The sequence below is a fragment of the Pseudophryne corroboree genome, chromosome 6 (assembly GCF_028390025.1).
Source record: "Pseudophryne corroboree isolate aPseCor3 chromosome 6, aPseCor3.hap2, whole genome shotgun sequence".
Taxonomy (NCBI): domain Eukaryota; kingdom Metazoa; phylum Chordata; class Amphibia; order Anura; family Myobatrachidae; genus Pseudophryne; species Pseudophryne corroboree.
In genome coordinates, this window is record NC_086449.1 from 115,251,296 (window position 1) to 115,269,635 (window position 18,340).

Sequence of the window (18,340 nt, forward strand, 5' to 3'; positions counted from 1 at the left end):
ACTTATAGGGAGGTGGGGCTTGTCCGCCATTTTGTTGGTGGGTCACAAGTAACAGACTCAGTGCTCACACACAGCAGCACTACTGAGGTCATTGGTTCGGTAAGGTTTAGGGATGGCCATCGATGGTGTAAGTCCATCTGCACTGAAAAAAAAAAAAATATATATGTATATTATATATATATATTTCTCTGACGTCCTAAGTGGATGCTGGGGACTCCGTCAGGACCATGGGGATTAGCGGCTCCGCAGGAGACAGGGCACAAAAGTAAAAGCTTTAGGACTAGGTGGTGTGCACTGGCTCCTCCCCCTATGACCCTCCTCCAAGCCTCAGTTAGGTTTTTGTGCCCGGCCGAGAAGGGTGCAATATAGGTAGCTCTCCTGAGCTGCTTAGAATAAAAGTATAGACTTAGGTTTTTTTTATTTTCAGTGAGTCCTGCTGGCAACAGGCTCACTGCATCGAGGGACTAAGGGGAGAAGAAGCGAACTCACCTGCGTGCAGAGTGGATTGGGCTTCTTGGCTACTGGACATTAGCTCCAGAGGGACGATCACAGGCCCAGCCATGGATGGGTCCCGAAGCCGCGCCGCCGGCCCCCTTACAGAGCCAGAAGAGTGAAGAGGTCCAGAAATCGGCGGCAGAAGGCATCTTGTCTTCAAGAAAGGTAGCGCACAGCACTGCAGCTGTGCGCCATTGCTCTCAGCACACTTCACACTCCGGTCACTGAGGGTGCAGGGCGCTGGGGGGGGCGCCCTGAGACGCAATGAAAACACTATTTATGGTAAAAAATACATCACATATAGCTCCTGGGCTATATGGATGTATTTAACCCCTGCCATTTTACCTCATAAAAAGCGGGAGAAAGGCCGCCGTGAAGGGGGCGGAGCCTATCTCCTCATCACACAAGCGCCATTTTCCCTCACAGCTCCGCTGGAAGAACGTCTCCCTGACTCTCCCCTGCAGTCCTGCACTACAGAAACAGGGTAAAAAAGAGAGGGGGGGGGTACTAATTTGGCATATATATAAAAACATATATAGCAGCTATAAGGGAGAAACACTTATTTATAAGGTTGTCCCTATACATATATAGCGCTCTGGTGTGTGCTGGCAAACTCTCCCTCTGTCTCCCCAAAGGGCTAGTGGGGTCCTGTCCTCTATCAGAGCATTCCCTGTGTGTGTGCTGTGTGTCGGTACGCGTGTGTCGACATGTATGAGGAGGAAAATGGTGTGGAGGCGGAGCAATTACCTGTATTAGTGATGTCACCCCCTAGGGAGTCGACACCTGACTGGATGGTCTTATTTAAGGAATTACGTGATAGTGTCAGCACTTTACAAAAAACTGTTGACGACATGAGACAGCCGGCAAGTCAGTTAGTGCCTGTCCAGGCGTCTCAAACACCGTCAGGGGCTCTAAAGCGCCCATTACCTCAGTCGGTCGACACAGACACGGACACTGACTCCAGTGTCGACGGTGAAGAAACAAACGTATTTTCCAGTAGGGCCACACGTTACATGATCACGGCAATGAAGGAGGCTTTGCATATTTCTGATACTACAAGTACCACAAAAAAGGGTATTATGTGGGGTGTGAAAAAACTACCCGTAGTTTTTCCTGAATCAGAAGAATTAAATGAAGTGTGTGATGATGCGTGGGTCTCCCCCGATAAAAAATTGCTGATATCTAAGAAATTATTGGCATTATACCCTTTCCCGCCAGAAGTTAGGGCGCGTTGGGAAACACCCCCTAGGGTGGATAAGGCACTCACACGCTTATCAAAACAAGTGGCGTTACCGTCTCCTGATACGGCCGCCCTCAAGGAGCCAGTTGATAGGAAGCTGGAAAATGTCCTAAAAAGTATATACACACATACTGGTGTTATACTGTGACCAGCGATTGCCTCCGCCTGGATGTGCAGCGCTGGGGTGGCGTGGTCGGAGTCCCTGACTGAAAATATTGATACCCTTGACAGGGACAGTATTTTATTGACTATAGAGCGTTTAAAAGATGCGTTTCTATATATGCGTGATGCACAGAGGGATATTTGCACCCTGGCATCAAGAGTAAGTGCGATGTCCATTTCTGCCAGAAGATGTTTATGGACACGACAGTGGTCAGGTGATGCGGATTCCAAACGGCACATGGAAGTATTGCCGTATAAAGGGGAGGAGTTATTTGGGGTCGGTCTTTCGGACCTGGTGGCCACGGCAACAGCTGGAAAATCCACCTTTTTACCCCAACTCACCTCTCAGCAGAAAAAGACACCGTCTTTTCAGCCTCAGTCCTTTCGTCACCATAAGGGCAAGCGGGCAAAAGGCCAGTCATATCTGCCCCGGGGTAGAGGAAAGGGAAAAAGACTGCAGCAGACAGCCTCTTCCCAGGAACAGAAGCCCTCCACCGCTTCTGCCAAGTCCTCAGCATGACGCTGGGGCCTTACAAGCGGACTCAGGTGCGGTGGGGGGTCGTCTCAAGAGTTTCAGCGCGCAGTGGGCTCACTCGCAAGTGGACCCCTGGATCCTACAGGTAGTATCCCAGGGGTACAGATTGGAATTCGAGACGTCTCCCCCTCGCAGGTTCCTGAAGTCTGCTTTACCAACGTCTCCCTCCGACAGGGAGGCAGTATTGGAAGCAATTCACAAGCTGTATTCCCAGCAGGTGATAATCAAAGTACCCCTCCTACAACAGGGAAAGGGGTATTATTCCACACTATTTGTGGTACCGAAGCCAGACGGCTCGGTGAGACCTATTCTAAATCTGAAATCTTTGAACACTTACATACAAAGGTTCAAATTCAAGATGGAGTCACTCAGAGCAGTGATAGCGAATCTGGAAGAAGGGGACTATATGGTGTCCCTGGACATCAAGGATGCTTACCTTCATGTCCCAATTTGCCCTTCTCACCAAGGGTACCTCAGGTTCGTAGTACAGAACTGTCATTATCAGTTTCAGACGCTGCCGTTTGAATTGTCCACGGCACCCCGGGTCTTTACCAAGGTAATGGCCGAAATGATGATTCTTCTTCGAAGAAAAGGCGTCTTAATTATCCCTTACTTTGACGATCTCCTGATAAGGGCAAAGTCCAGGGAACAGTTGGAGGTCGGAGTAGCACTATCTCGGGTACTGCTACAACAGCAAGGGTGGATTCTAAATATTCCAAAATCGCAGCTGATCCCGACGACACGTCTGCTGTTCCTAGGGATGATTCTGGACACAGTCCAGAAAAAAGGTGTTTCTCCCGGAGGAGAAAGCCAGGGAGTTATCCGAGCTAGTCAGGAACCTCCTAAAACCAGGAAAAGTGTCAGTGCATCATTGCACAAGGGTCCTGGGAAAAATGGTGGCTTCTTACGAAGCGATTCCATTCGGCAGATTTCATGCAAGAACTTTTCAGTGGGATCTGCTGGACAAATGGTCCGGATCGCATCTTCAGATGCATCAGCGGATAACCCTGTCTCCGAGGACAAGGGTGTCTCTTCTGTGGTGGCTGCAGAGTGCTCATCTACTAGAGGGCCGCAGATTCGGCATTCAGGATTGGATCCTGGTGACCACGGATGCCAGCCTGAGAGGCTGGGGAGCAGTCACACAGGGAAGAAATTTCCAGGGAACGTGGTCAAGTCTAGAGACTTCTCTCCACATAAATATACTGGAGCTAAGGGCAATTTACAATGCTCTATGCCTAGCAAGACCTCTGCTTCAAGGTCAGCCGGTGCTGATCCAGTCGGACAACATCACGGCAGTCGCCCACATAAACAGACAGGGCGGCACAAGAAGCAGGAGGGCAATGGCAGAAGCTGCAAGGATTCTTCGCTGGGCGGAAAATCATGTGATAGCACTGTCAGCAGTGTTCATTCCGGGAGTGGACAACTGGGAAGCAGACTTCCTCAGCAGGCACGACCTCCACCCGGGAGAGTGGGGACTTCACACGGAAGTCTTCCACATGATTGTGAACCATTGGGAAAAACCAAAGGTGGACATGATGGCGTCCCGCCTCAACAAAAAACTGGACAGGTATTGCGCCAGGTCAAGGGACCCTCAGGCAATAGCTGTGGACGCTCTGGTAACACCGTGGGTGTACCAGTCAGTGTATGTGTTCCCTCCTCTTCCTCTCATACCCAAGGTACTGAGAATTATAAGACGGAGAGGAGTAAGAACTATACTCGTGGCTCCGGATTGGCCAAGGAGGACTTGGTACCCGGAACTTCAAGAGATGCTCACAGAGGACCCATGGCCTCTGCCGCTAAGAAGGGACTTGCTTCAGCAAGGACCCTGTCTGTTCCAAGACTTACCGCGGCTGCGTTTGACGGCATGGCGGTTGAACGCCGGATCCTAAGGGAAAAAGGCATTCCGGAAGAGGTCATACCTACCCTGGTCAAAGCCAGGAAGGAGGTGACCGCACAACATTATCACCGCATTGGCGAAAATATATTGCGTGGTGTGAGGCCAGGAAGGCCCCCACGGAGGAATTTCAACTCGGTCGATTCCTGCATTTCCTGCAAACAGGAGTGTCTATGGGCCTCAAATTGGGGTCCATTAAGGTTCAAATTTCGGCCCTGTCGATTTTCTTCCAGAAAGAATTGGCTTCAGTTCCTGAAGTCCAGACATTCGTCAAGGGAGTACTGCATATACAACCCCCTTTTGTGCCTCCAGTGGCACCGTGGGATCTCAACGTAGTTCTGGGATTCCTCAAATCACATTGGTTTGAACCGCTCAAATCTGTGGATTTGAAATATCTCACATGGAAAGTGACCATGCTGTTGGCCCTGGCCTCGGCCAGGCGAGTGTCAGAATTGGCGGCTTTGTCTCACAAAAGCCCATATCTGATTTTCCATTCGGACAGGGCAGAACTGCGGACTCGTCCCCAGTTTCTCCCTAAGGTGGTGTCAGCGTTTCACCTGAACCAACCTATTGTGGTGCCTGCGGCTACTAGGGACTTGGAGGACTCCAAGTTGCTAGACGTTGTCAGGGCCCTGAAAATATATATTTCCAGGACGGCTGGAGTCTGGAAAACTGACTCGCTGTTTATCCTGTATGCACCCAACAAGCTGGGTGCTCCTGCTTCTAAGCAGACGATTGCTCGTTGGATTTGTAGTACAATTCAGCTTGCACATTCTGTGGCAGGCCTGCCACAGCCAAAATCTGTAAATGCCCATTCCACAAGGAAGGTGGGCTCATCTTGGGCGGCTGCCCGAGGGGTCTCGGCTTTACAACTTTGCCGAGCTGCTACTTGGTCAGGGGCAAACACGTTTGCAAAATTCTACAAATTTGATACCCTGGCTGAGGAGGACCTGGAGTTCTCTCATTCGGTGCTGCAGAGTCATCCGCACTCTCCCGCCCGTTTGGGAGCTTTGGTATAATCCCCATGGTCCTGACGGAGTCCCCAGCATCCACTTAGGACGTCAGAGAAAATAAGAATTTACTTACCGATAATTCTATTTCTCGTAGTCCGTAGTGGATGCTGGGCGCCCATCCCAAGTGCGGATTGTCTGCAATACTTGTATATAGTTATTGTTACAAAAATCGGGTTATTATTGTTGTGAGCCATCTTTTCAGAGGCTCCTCTGTTATCATGCTGTTAACTGGGTTCAGATCACAAGTTGTACAGTGTGATTGGTGTGGCTGGTATGAGTCTTACCCGGGATTCAAAATCTTTCCTTATTGTGTACGCTCGTCCGGGCACAGTATCCTATCTGAGGCTTGGAGGAGGGTCATAGGGGGAGGTGCCAGTGCACACCACCTAGTCCTAAAGCTTTTACTTTTGTGCCCTGTCTCCTGCGGAGCCGCTAATCCCCATGGTCCTGACGGAGTCCCCAGCATCCACTACGGACTACGAGAAATAGAATTATCGGTAAGTAAATTCTTATTTTCTCTGACGTCCTAGTGGATGCTGGGAACTCCGTAAGGACCATGGGGAATAGACGGGCTCCGCAGGAGACTGGGCACTCTAAAGAAAAGATTAGGTACTATCTGGTGTGCACTGGCTCCTCCCTCTATGCCCCTCCTCCAGACCTCAGTTAGAATCTGTGCCCGGCCAGAGCTGGGTGCTCCTAGTGGGCTCTCCTGAGCTTACTAGTAAAGAAAGTATTTATTAGGTTTTTTATTTTCAGTGAGATTCTGCTGGCAACAGACTCACTGCTACGTGGGACTAAGGGGAGAGAAGCAAACCTACCTGCTTGCAGCTAGTTTGTGCTTCTTAGGCTACTGGACACCATTAGCTCCAGAGGGTTCGAACACAGGCACCTGTCCTCGATCGTCCGTTCCCGGAGCCGCGCCGCCGTCCCCCTTGCAGAGCCAGAAGAACAGAAGCTTGAAGACGACGAAATCGGCGGCTGAAGACTCCTGTCTTCATTAAGGTTGCGCACAGCACCGCAGCTGTGCGCCATTGCTCCCAGCACACTTACACACTCTGGTCACTGTAGGGTGCTGGGGGGGGGATTCGCCCTGGGCTGCGATTGAAGTACCTTTGGCATAAAAACATACATATATACAGTCTAGCACTGTATATATGTAAAAACCCCCGCCATTTTTTTACATGGAAAGCGGGACAGAAGCCTGCCACTGAGGGGGCGGGGCCTTCTTCCTCAGCACACCAGCGCCATTTTCCCTTCACAGCTCCGCTGGAAGCAGCTCCCCAGGCTCTCCCCTGCAGTATCCAGGTACAAGACGGGTTAAAAAGAGAGGGGGGGCACATAAATTTAGGCGCAAAACAATACAAAAAAAGCAGCTATTGGGTAAATCACTTATTAGCAGTGAAAATCCCTGTGTTATATAGCGCTGTGGTGTGTGCTGGCATACTCTCTCTTTGTCTCCCCAAAGGACTTTGTGGGGTCCTGTCCTCAGTCTGAGCATTCCCTGTGTGTGTGCGGTGTGTTGGTACGGCTGTGTCGACATGTTTGATGAGGAAGGTTACATGGAGGCGGAGCAAGGGCAGATAAGTGTGGTATCGCCCCCGTCGGGGCCGACACCTGATTGGATGGATATGTGGAAGGTCTTAAATGACAATGTAAACTCCTTACATAAAAGGTTTGATGACGCTGCAGCCTTGGGACAGCCGGGGTCTCAACCCGCACCTGCCCAGGCGACTCAGAAACCGTCAGGGGCTCATAAACGCCCTCTATCTCAGATGGTTGACACAGATGCCGACACGGAGTCCGACTCCAGTGTCGACGATGATGAGGCACATTTACAGTCTAAAATGACCAAGGCCATCCGATACATGATTATTGCAATGAAAGATGTATTACACATTTCTGAGAGTAACCCGGTTAATACCAAGAGGGTTTATATGTTTGGGGAGAAAAAGCAGCCAGTGACTTTTCCCCCATCTGATGAATTAAATTAATTGTGTGAAGAAGCATGGAGTTCCCCTGATAAGAAATTAGTGATTTCTAAGAGGTTACTGATGGCGTACCCTTTCCCTCCAACGGACAGGTTACGTTGGGAAACATCCCCTAGGGTGGACAAGGCACTGACACGCTTATCTAAAAAGGTGGCCCTGCCGTCTCAGGATACGGCCGCCCTAAAGGAGCCTGCGGATAGAAAGCAGGAAGCTATTCTGAAGTCAGTGTATACACACTCTGGTGCTCTACTGAGACCTGCTATTGCTTCAGCCTGGATGTGTAGTGCTGTAGCAGCGTGGACAGATACTCTGTTAGACGACATAGATTCCCTCGACACAGATACTGTTTTGCTAACCCTGGGCCATATCAAAGACGTCGTCTTATATATGCGGGATGCTCAGAGGGACATTTGCCTGCTGGGCTCTAAAATTAATGCTATGTCCATTTCTGCCAGGAGGGTCTTATGGACTCGGCAATGGACAGGAGATGCTGATTCTAAAAAACACATGGAGGTTTTGCCTTATAAGGGTGAGGAATTGTTTGGGGACGGTCTGTCGGACCTCGTGTCTACAGGGACAGCTGGAAAGTCGACTTTCTTGCCTCAGGTTTCCTCACAGCCTAAGAAAGCACCGTATTATCAAATCCAGTCCTTTCGTTCCCAGAAAGGCAATAGAGTCAGGGGCGCATCCTTTCTTGCCAGAGGCAAGGGTAGAGGTAAGAAGCTGCACCATGCAGCCAGTTCCCAGGAACAAAAGTCCTCCCCTGCTTCCACTAAGTCCACCGCATGACGTTGGGGCTCCACAGGCGGAGCCAGGTGCGGTGGGGGCGCGTCTCCGAAACTTCAGCAGCCAGTGGGTTCGCTCACAGGTGGATCTCTGGGCTATACAAATTGTGTCTCAGGGATACAAGCTAGAATTCGAAGCGCCCGCCGTTACCTCAAATCAGCCTTGCCAGCTTCCCCCATGGAAAGGGAGGTAGTGCTGGCGGCAATTCACAAGCTGTACCTCCAGCAAGTGATTGTCAGGGTCCCCCTCCTTCAACAGGGAAGGGGTTACTATTCCACAATGTTTGTGGTACCGAAACCGGACGGTTCGGTGAGACCCATTCTGAATTTAAAATCCTTGAACACTTATATAAAGAAATTCAAGTTCAAAATGGAATCGCTCAGAGCGGTTATTGCAAGCCTGGAAGAGGGGGATTTTATTGTGTCGCTGGACATCAAAGATGCTTACTTGCATGTCCCCATTTATCCACCTCACCAGGAGTACCTCAGATTTGTGGTACAGGACTGTCATTACCAATTCCAGACGTTGCCGTTTGGCCTGTCCACGGCACCGAGAATATTTACCAAGGTAATGGCTGAAATGATGATACTCCTTCGGCGGAAGGGGGTTATAATTATCCCGTACTTGGACGATCTCCTCATAAAGGCGAGGACCAGGGAGCAGTTGTTGATCAGCGTAGCACTCTCTCAGGAAGTGTTGCAACAGCACGGCTGGATTCTGAATGTTCCAAAGTCGCAGCTGATTCCTACGACGCGTCTGCTTTTCCTGGGTATGATTCTGGACACAGAACAGAAGAAGGTGTTTCTCCCGGTGGAGAAGGCCCAGGAATTAGCATCTCTGGTCAGGGACCTCCTGAAACCAAAACCGGTATCGGTGCATCACTGCACGCGAGTCCTGGGAAAGATGGTGGCTTCATACGAAGCCATTCCCTTCGGCAGGTTCCATGCGAGGATCTTTCAGTGGGATCTGTTGGACAAGTGGTCCGGATCGCATCTTCAGATGCATCGGCTGATCACCCTGTCCCCGAGGGCCAGGGTGTCTCTTCTGTGGTGGCTGCAGAGTGCTCACCTTCTCGAGGGCCGCAGGTTCGGCATACAGGACTGGGTCCTGGTGACCACGGATGCAAGCCTCCGAGGGTGGGGGGCAGTCACTCATGGAAGAAACTTCCAAGGGCTGTGGTCAAGTCTGGAGACTTCTCTACACATAAATATACTGGAACTAAGGGCCATTTACAACGCCCTGAGTTAAGCAGAGCCCCTGCTTCGAAACCGACCAGTGCTGATTCAGTCAGACAACATCACGGCGGTCGCTTATGTAAACCGCCAGGGCGGCACAAGAAGCAGGATGGCAATGGCGGAAGCCACAAAGATTCTTCGATGGGCGGAGAATCACGTGCAAGCACTGTCAGCAGTGTTCATTCCGGGAGTGGACAACTGGGAAGCAGACTTCCTCAGCAGACACGACCTCCACCCGGGAGAGTGGGGATTTCATCAAGAAGTCTTCCAACTGATTGCAAACAGATGGGAACTGCCACAGGTGGACATGATGGCGTCCCGCCTCAACAAAAAGCTAAAAAGATATTGCGCCAGGTCAAGGGACCCTCAGGCGGTAGCTGTGGACGCCCTAGTGACACCGTGGGTGTACCAGTCGGTATATGTGTTTCCTCCTCTTCCTCTCATACCAAAAGTACTGAGAATAGTAAGAAAGAGAGGAATAAGAACAATACTCATTGTTCCGGACTGGCCAAGAAGGACTTGGTACCCGGAACTACAAGAAATGCGCACAGAGGACCCATGGCCTCTGCCTCTCAGACAGGATCTGCTGCAACAAGGGCCCTGTCTGTTCCAAGACTTACCGCGGCTACGTTTGACGGCATGGCGGTTGAACGCCGGATCCTAGCGGAAAAAGGCATTCCGGATGAAGTTATTCCTACGCTGATAAAGGCTAGGAAAGACGTGACAGCAAAACATTATCACCGTATATGGCGGAAGTGTGTTGCTTGGTGTGATGCCAGGAAGGCCCCTACACAGGAATTCCAACTGGGTCGTTTCCTGCACTTCCTACAGTCAGGGGTGACTATGGGCCTAAAATTGGGGTCCATAAAGGTCCAGATTTCGGCCCTATCCATTTTCTTTCAAAAAGAACTGGCTTCACTGCCTGAGGTTCAAACATTTGTTAAGGGAGTGCTGCATATTCAGCCCCCTTTTGTGCCACCAGTGGCGCCCTGGGATCTTAACGTGGTGTTGGATTTCCTGAAATCCCACTGGTTTGAGCCACTTAAGACCGTGGAACTAAAGTATCTCACGTGGAAAGTGGTCATGCTGTTGGCCTTAGCATCGGCTAGGCGTGTGTCGGAATTGGCGGCTTTGTCATGTAAAAGCCCATATCTGATCTTCCATATGGACAGGGCAGAATTGAGGACTCGTCCCCAATTTCTCCCAAAGGTGGTGTCATCGTTTAATTTGAACCAACCTATTGTGGTGCCTGCTGCTACTCGGGACTTGGAGGACTCCAAGTTGCTGGACGTAGTCAGGGCTTTGAAAATATATGTTTCCAGAACGGCTGGAGTCAGGAAGACTGACTCGCTGTTTATCTTGCATGCACCCAACAAGCTGGGTGCTCCTGCTTCAAAGCAATCTATTGCTCGCTGGATCTGTAGCACGATTCAGCAGGCTCATTCTGCGGCTGGATTGCCGCATCCAAAATCGGTGAAGGCCCATTCCACAAGGAAGGTGGGCTCTTCTTGGGCGGCTGCCCGAGGGGTCTCGGCTTTACGACTTTGCCGAGCAGCTACTTGGTCGGGTTCAAACACATTTGCAAAGTTCTACAAGTTTGATACCCTGGCTGAGGAGGACCTTGTGTTTGCTCATTCGGTGCTGCAGAGTCATCCGCACTCTCCCGCCCGTTTGGGAGCTTTGGTATAATCCCCATGGTCCTTACGGAGTTCCCAGCATCCACTAGGACGTCAGAGAAAATAAGAATTTACTCACCGGTAATTCTATTTCTCGTAGTCCGTAGTGGATGCTGGGCGCCCGTCCCAAGTGCGGATTTTCTGCAATAAGTGTATATAGGCCCTCATTCCGAGTTGTTCGCTCGGTATTTTTCATCGCATCGCAGTGAAAATCCGCTTAGTACGCATGCGCAATGTTCGCACTGCGACTGCGCCAAGTAACTTTACTATGAAGAAAGTATTTTTACTCACGGCTTTTTCTTCGCTCCGGCGAACGTAATGTGATTGACAGGAAATGGGTGTTACTGGGCGGAAACACGGCGTTTCAGGGGCGTGTGGCTGAAAACGCTACCGTTTCCGGAAAAAACGCAGGAGTGGCCGGAGAAACGGTGGGAGTGCCTGGTCGAACGCTGGGTGTGTTTGTGACGTCAACCAGGAACGACAAGCACTGAAATGATCGCACAGGCAGAGTAAGTCTGGAGCTACTCTGAAACTGCTAAGTAGTTAGTAATCGCATTATTGCGAATACATCGGTCGCAATTTTAAGAAGCTAAGATTCACTCCCAGTAGGCGGCGGCTTAGCGTGTGTAACTCTGCTAAATTCGCCTTGCGACCGATCAACTCGGAATGAGGGCCATAGTTATTGCTTAACTAAGGGTTATTGTTATGAGCCATCCGTTGAGTGAGGCTCAGTTGTTGTTCATACTGTTAACTGGGTAAGGTTATCACAAGTTGTACGGTGTGATTGGTGTGGCTGGTATGGGTCTTACCCTGGATAAAAAATTTCCTTTCCTTGTAATGTCAGCTCTTCCGGGCACAGTTTCCCTAACTGAGGTCTGGAGGAGGGGCATAGAGGGAGGAGCCAGTGCACACCAGATAGTACCTAATCTTTTCTTTAGAGTGCCGAGTCTCCTGCGGAGCCCGTCTATTCCCCATGGTCCTTACGGAGTTCCCAGCATCCACTACGGACTACGAGAAATAGAATTACCGGTGAGTAAATTCTTATTTTATTCATACACATTAGTGGCCAAAATTGCAGACACTTTTTGAAATTTGAATGTTTTTCGACTGTGAATGCTTATAAAAACTGTTTCACTTCATGCAGTGCAATGATTCATATATCAAATGTAAGGAAATTTAATGCTGAATTCAACACAATAAACAGAGGTCAAATAGTTGCATTACAAGGGGAGTTATGCTACTTTCAGTCAGACAAAGAAGTATAGATGCGTGCGATTCAAGAAGCGGATTGTAGTAACAGTTACTACGAGCCAATCGGAATCGTCATTCTGCGGACCAATCAGCTGTCACTTATGAGCAGGTGCAAGGTCATGTTTAAAGGTGGGAAAGGTCAGTCTGGCTGTTTCAGTTTGCAAAATAAAGTTGGTTACTGAAGTGCAATTACGGTTGGATGTTTGTGTGTATTGATTGTTTAGTGCTATTGACGGTGTAAAAAATAAATACAACAATGTTGTCCAGGCAAAGTGGTGACTGGTCATGCAGGTAGAGTCCCAGGATTGTGATGTTACGTGAAAATGGTCTTTCGTATGTAGCAATTGCGAGAGAAGTTGGTGGGAATGTGACATCACGAGTACAAAAGTTTTGTTTACGCTATCAGGAAACAATCTATACAGAACAAAGAAGGAAAAGGCCAGAACAAGTGCACAACAGCTGTTGATGATAGGATAATAAAAGAATTTGCTTCAGGGACAGATGGATGTCATCTGCGGCCATTAGCAGTGAACTGAGTGCAACTGGTGTTTTTGTCAGTGAAAGAACAGTACGGAGAAGACTAACAGAGGATGGCCTAAAAGGTAGCATTCCCCCGTAAAAAGGCATTCTTGAAAAAAAAGCAGCAGAAGCGAATACAGTGGGCAAAAGAACATATTGCATGGACAGAAGGTCAGTGGAGACAAGTGATATGGAGTGACGAAACTGGTAGTGATGGGAGAAAATATGTGAGACGTCACATCGGGGAAGACGTACATCCAGTTTACATTCAAGCGACAACAATGAATCCTACAAGTGTTATGGTCTGGGCATGTATGACAGCTGATGCTGTAGGCCGCCGTCATATCATAGCACACTGAACAGCAGAAAGTACATTGACACCATCCTACAACGAAAACTTCTACCTTCTATCAGGGATATTTTTTCAGCTAATGCACCATTTTTTTTTCGGATATGCAAACAGTGGTTCACGGAGAATGACATACAGGTGCTGGGATGGCCAGGAAACAGCCCAGACCTGAACCCCATAGAACATTTGTGGTTCAATTTGAAAAAACTGGTACATCTGAGGCATCCATCCAATGAAAGAGAATTAATTGAGGCAATAATTGTCTCATGGCACCACATAATAAAGAAGGAAGAGCTCCAAACATTGGTTGGCTCAATGCCACGTCGCTGTGCTGCTGTCTTGAAAAATAAAGGATACCCAACGAAATACTGATAGGACAGTGACATCATAAGTACACAGGGATTTTCACCCTAAGTGTTGTTTTCAGTACATAACTTCCCTTGTAATGCAAATTTCTCTTACGTCCTAGGGGATACTGGGAATCCATTTAGTACCATGGGGTATAGACGGGTCCACTAGGAGTCATGGGCACTTTAAGAAATTGATAGTGTGCGCTGGCTCCTCCCTCTATGCCCCTCCTACCAGACTCAGTTTAGAAAATGTGCCCGGAGGAGCCGGTCACGTCTCTGGAAGCTCCTGAAGAGTTTTCTGCATTTATTTTCTGTGTCTGTTGTTTTCCGGCAGGACTGGATGGCACCAGCCTGCCTGATCTGTGGGACTTAGGGGGGGGGAGGCCCAACCTCTCTCAGGGTTAATGGTCCCATTCCCCACTGACAGGACACTAGCTCCTGAGGGAACTATTCGCAAGCCCCACCACGGCGAGCGTACATTCCCGCAGCACGCCGCCACCCCTAACAGAGCCAGAAGAAAGAAGAGTGGTGAGTACTAAGCCGGCATCCTGGTAAGCGGGTCACCGGCCATTATGGCGACTGGTGGGTACGGAGACGCATGTCTTCTAAACGGGGCGGACTGCGTCTCCCGCTGTGTATAGACACAGACGCTGAACATTCAGCGGACACAGTACCCAGACTGGCATAAAGCCATAAAAGGAGTCTGTCTCCATTTAATGCACTTAGACACATACAGCCAGTGAAAGAAAAGTTTATGAGTTATCAATCATATGCTCTGACAAATGGCCAGAAAATCACAAATTCTGCTAGGGTATGTAAACTTATGAGCACAACTATATATATATATATATATATATATATATATATATTCATATATACAGTGTGTGTGTATATATGTATAGAGAGAGGCTCTATATGTATATACATTGTTTATATATATATTGTGCGTGTATATATAACCCATTTATTAAAATCCCCACCATCTCAACCCCCACCCCCCACCCGCACATCACTCAGTCACACAGCTCATATATATAAATATATATAACTGTAACTGCTCTCCAATGCACCTCTGAGTGCAAGCTTTTCTGCCCATTCTCATTCTGCTGCTGACATCTCTCTCTCTCCCCCATGCCTCTTTCTCCACCTCTCTCTCCATGCCCCTCCCTATCCCCATTACCTCTCACCCTCTCTATCCCCATGCCCCCTCTCTCCCTGCTCATACCCCTCTCGCTCTCTCCCTATGTCCCTTATCTCTCTATCCATGCCTAGCTCTTTCTCTCAAAATATATATAAAAATATTTTAAATATGTATACATATGTATATTTACAGTGGGTTGGAAGTTTCCATATATGTGAAATCATTATATATATATATATATATATATATATATATATATATATATATATATATATATATATATCCCAATAAAACTGGGTGTCCTTCTTCAAAGCAGTCAATTGCACGCTGGATCAGGCTCACTATCCAGCATGCTTATTCCACGGCAGGCTTGCCGGTTCCAAAATCTGTACAGGCCCACTCTACTAGGTCGGTGGGTTCTTCTTGGGCGGATGCCCGTGGTGTCTCGGCTTTACAGCTCTGCCGAGCAGCTACTTGGTCAGGTTCGAACACGTTTGCAAAGTTTTACAAGTTTGATACTTTGGCCTCTGAGGACCTTCAGTTTGGTCAATCGGTTCTGCAGGAACCTCAGCACTCTCCCACCTGGTTTGAGAGCTTTGGTACTTCCCCATGGTACTAAATGGATTCCCAGTATCCCCTAAGACGTAAGAGAAAATAGGATTTCTCTGACGTCCTAGTGGATGCTGGGAACTCCGTAAGGACCATGGGGAATAGCGGCTTCGCAGGAGTCTGGGCACAACTAAAAGAAAGCTTTTAGACTACCTGGTGTGCACTGGCTCCTCCCACTATGACCCTCCTCCAAGCCTCAGTTAGATTTTTGTGCCCGGCCGAGCTGGATGCACACTAGGGGCTCTCCTGAGCTCTTAGAAAGAAAGTATAATTTAGGTTTTTTATTTTACAGTGAGACCTGCTGGCAACAGGCTCACTGCAACGAGGGACTAAGGGGAGAAGAAGCGAACCTACCTGCTTGCAGCTAGCTTGGGCTTCTTAGGCTACTGGACACCATTAGCTCCAGAGGGATCGACCGCATGGAACTGGCCTTGGTGTTCGGTCCCGGAGCCGCGCCGCCGTCCCCCTTACAGAGCCAGAAGCAAAAAGAAGTCCGGAAATCGGCGGCATGAAGACTTCTGTCTTCACCAAGGTAGCGCACAGCACTGCAGCTGTGCGCCATTGCTCCTCATACACACTTCACACTCCGGTCACTGAGGGTGCAGGGCGCTGGGGGGGGGCGCCCTGAGCAGCAATAAAAACACCTTGGCTGGCAAAACAATCACAATATATAGCCCCAGAATCCTTAAAAAAGCGGGAGAAAAGTCCGCGAAAAAGGGGCGGAGCTATCTCCCTCAGCACACTGGCGCCATTTCTCCCTCACAGTTCCGCTGGAAGGAAGCTCCCTGGCTCTCCCCTGCAGTCTACACTACAGAAAAGGGTAAAAAAGAGAGGGGGGGCACTAAATTTAGGCGCAGTAAATATTATAGCAGCTATAGGGGACATAATTCAGTTAGTCCCTGCATTATATAGCGCTCTGGTGTGTGCTGGCATACTCTCTCTCTGTCTCCCCAAAGGGCTTCTGTGGGGTCCTGTCCTCTGTTAGAGCATTCCCGGTGTGTGTGCTGTGTGTCGGTACGGCTGTGTCGACATGTTTGATGAGGAAAATTATGTGGAGGCGGAGCAGATACCTATAGAAGTGATGTCACCCCCTGCGGGGCAGACACCTGAGTGGATGGTTTTATGGAAGGAATTACGTGCAAGTGTCGACTCCTTACACAAAAAATTTGACGACATGCCAAATGTGGGACAGCCGGCTTCTCAGCTTGTGCCTGCCCAGGTGTCTCAAATGCCATCAGGGGCTCTAAAACGCCCGCTACCTCAGATGGCAGACGCAGATGTCGACACGGATACTGATACCAGTGTCGACGACGATGAGTCAAATCTAATGTCCACTAGGGCCATTCGTTGCATGATTGAGGCAATGAAGGAGGTATTACACATTTCGGATATAAACCCAGGTACCACTAAAAAGGGTATTATGTTTGGGGAGAAAAAACTACCCGTAGTTTTTCCCCCATCTGAAGAATTAAATGAAGTGTGTGAAGAAGCGTGGGCTTTCCCCGATAAAAGATTGGTAATCCCTAAAAAATTACTAGTGGCGTTCCCTTTCCCGCCAGAGGATAGGGCACGTTGGGAAACACCTCCTAGGGTGGATAAAGCGCTCACACGTTTGTCTAAAAAGGTGGCACTTCCGTCTCCGGATACGGCCGCCCTAAAGGAGCCTGCGGATAGAAAGCAGAAGGCGATCCTGAAGTCTGTATATACACACTCAGGCATTATACATAGACCAGCTATTGCGTCAGCATGGATGTGCAGTGCTGCCGCTGCATGGTCAGATTCCCTGTCAGAAAATATTGACACCCTAGACAGGGACACTATTCTCCTAACCATAGAGCATATAAAAGACTCAGTCTTATACATGAGAGATGCACAGAGGGAGATCTGCCGGCTGGCATCTAAAATAAGTGCATTGTCCATTTCTGCTAGGAGAGGCTTATGGACTCGGCAGTGGACAGGGGATGCAGATTCCAAAAGGCACATGGAAGTTTTGCCTTATAAGGGTGAGGAGTTATTCGGGGATGGTCTCTCAGACCTAGTTTCCACAACGACAGCTGGGAAATCAGCATTTTTACCCCAGGTTCCCTCACAGCCTAAAAAAGCGCAGTTTTATCAAGTACAGTCCTTTCGGACCCAGAGAAACAGGCGAGGAAAAGGCGGGTCCTTTCTGTCCAGAGGCAGAGGTAGGGGAAAAAGGCTGCAACAAACAGCAGGTTCCCAGGAGCAAAAGTCCTCCCCCGCTTCTTCCAAGTCCGCCGCATGACGGTGGGGCTCCACAGGCGGAGCCAGGTACGGTGGGGGGCCGCCTCAAAAATTTCAGCGATCAGTGGGCTCGCTCACAGGTGGATCCCTGGATCTTGCAAGTAGTATCTCAGGGGTACAAACTGGAATTCGAGGCGTCTCCCCCCCCGCCGTTTCCTCAAATCTGCCTTGCCAACGACTCCCTAAGGCAGGGAGGCTGTGCTAGAGGCAATTCACAAGCTGTATTCCCAGCAGGTGATAGTCAAGGTGCCCCTACTTCAACAAGGATGGGTTTACTATTCCACACTGTTTGTGGTACCGAAACCGGACGGTTCGGTGAGACCCATTTTAAATTTGAAATCCTTGAACACATACATAAAAAAGTTCAAGTTCAAGATGGAATCGCTCAGGGCGGTTATTGCAAGCCTGGACGAGGGGGATTACATGGTATCCCTGGACATCAAGGATGCTTACCTGCATGTCCCTATTTATCATCCTCACCAGGAGTACCTCAGATTTGCGGTACAAAATTGCCATTACCAATTCCAGACGCTGCCGTTTGGACTGTCCACGGCACCGAGGGTGTTTACCAAGGTAATGGCGGAAATGATGATACTCCTTCGAAAAAAGGGAGTTTTAATTATCCCGTACTTGGACGATCTCCTAATAAAGGCGAGATCCAGGGAGCAGTTGTTGGTAGGAGTAGCACTATCTCAGGAGGTGCTACACCAGCACAGTTGGATTCTGAATATTCCAAAGTCACAGCTGGTTCCGACGACACGTCTACTGTTCCTGGGAATGATTTTGGACACAGTCCAGAAAAAAGTGTTTCTCCCGGAGGAGAAAGCCAAGGAGC

General features: G+C 49.2%; 1 protein-coding gene across 2 annotated transcripts in view; it reads left to right on the top strand.

Moving 5' to 3' along the window:
• The first annotated feature begins 20 nt into the window (after positions 1 to 20).
• The window catches only part of LOC134936600 (serine/threonine-protein kinase N1-like), a 287,425-nt gene continuing 269,105 nt past the window's right edge, over positions 21 to 18,340 (top strand). The window contains exon 1 of one of the 2 annotated variants that reach the window (XM_063931713.1): positions 21 to 99. Coding sequence is in view for 1 of the 2 variants with exons in the window: in XM_063931712.1 (XP_063787782.1) it covers positions 113 to 127 (15 nt within the window). In the remaining variant the exon portion in view is untranslated. Of the gene's footprint in view, positions 128 to 18,340 lie in introns of both variants that reach the window. The other variant, XM_063931712.1, reaches the window with a different exon arrangement.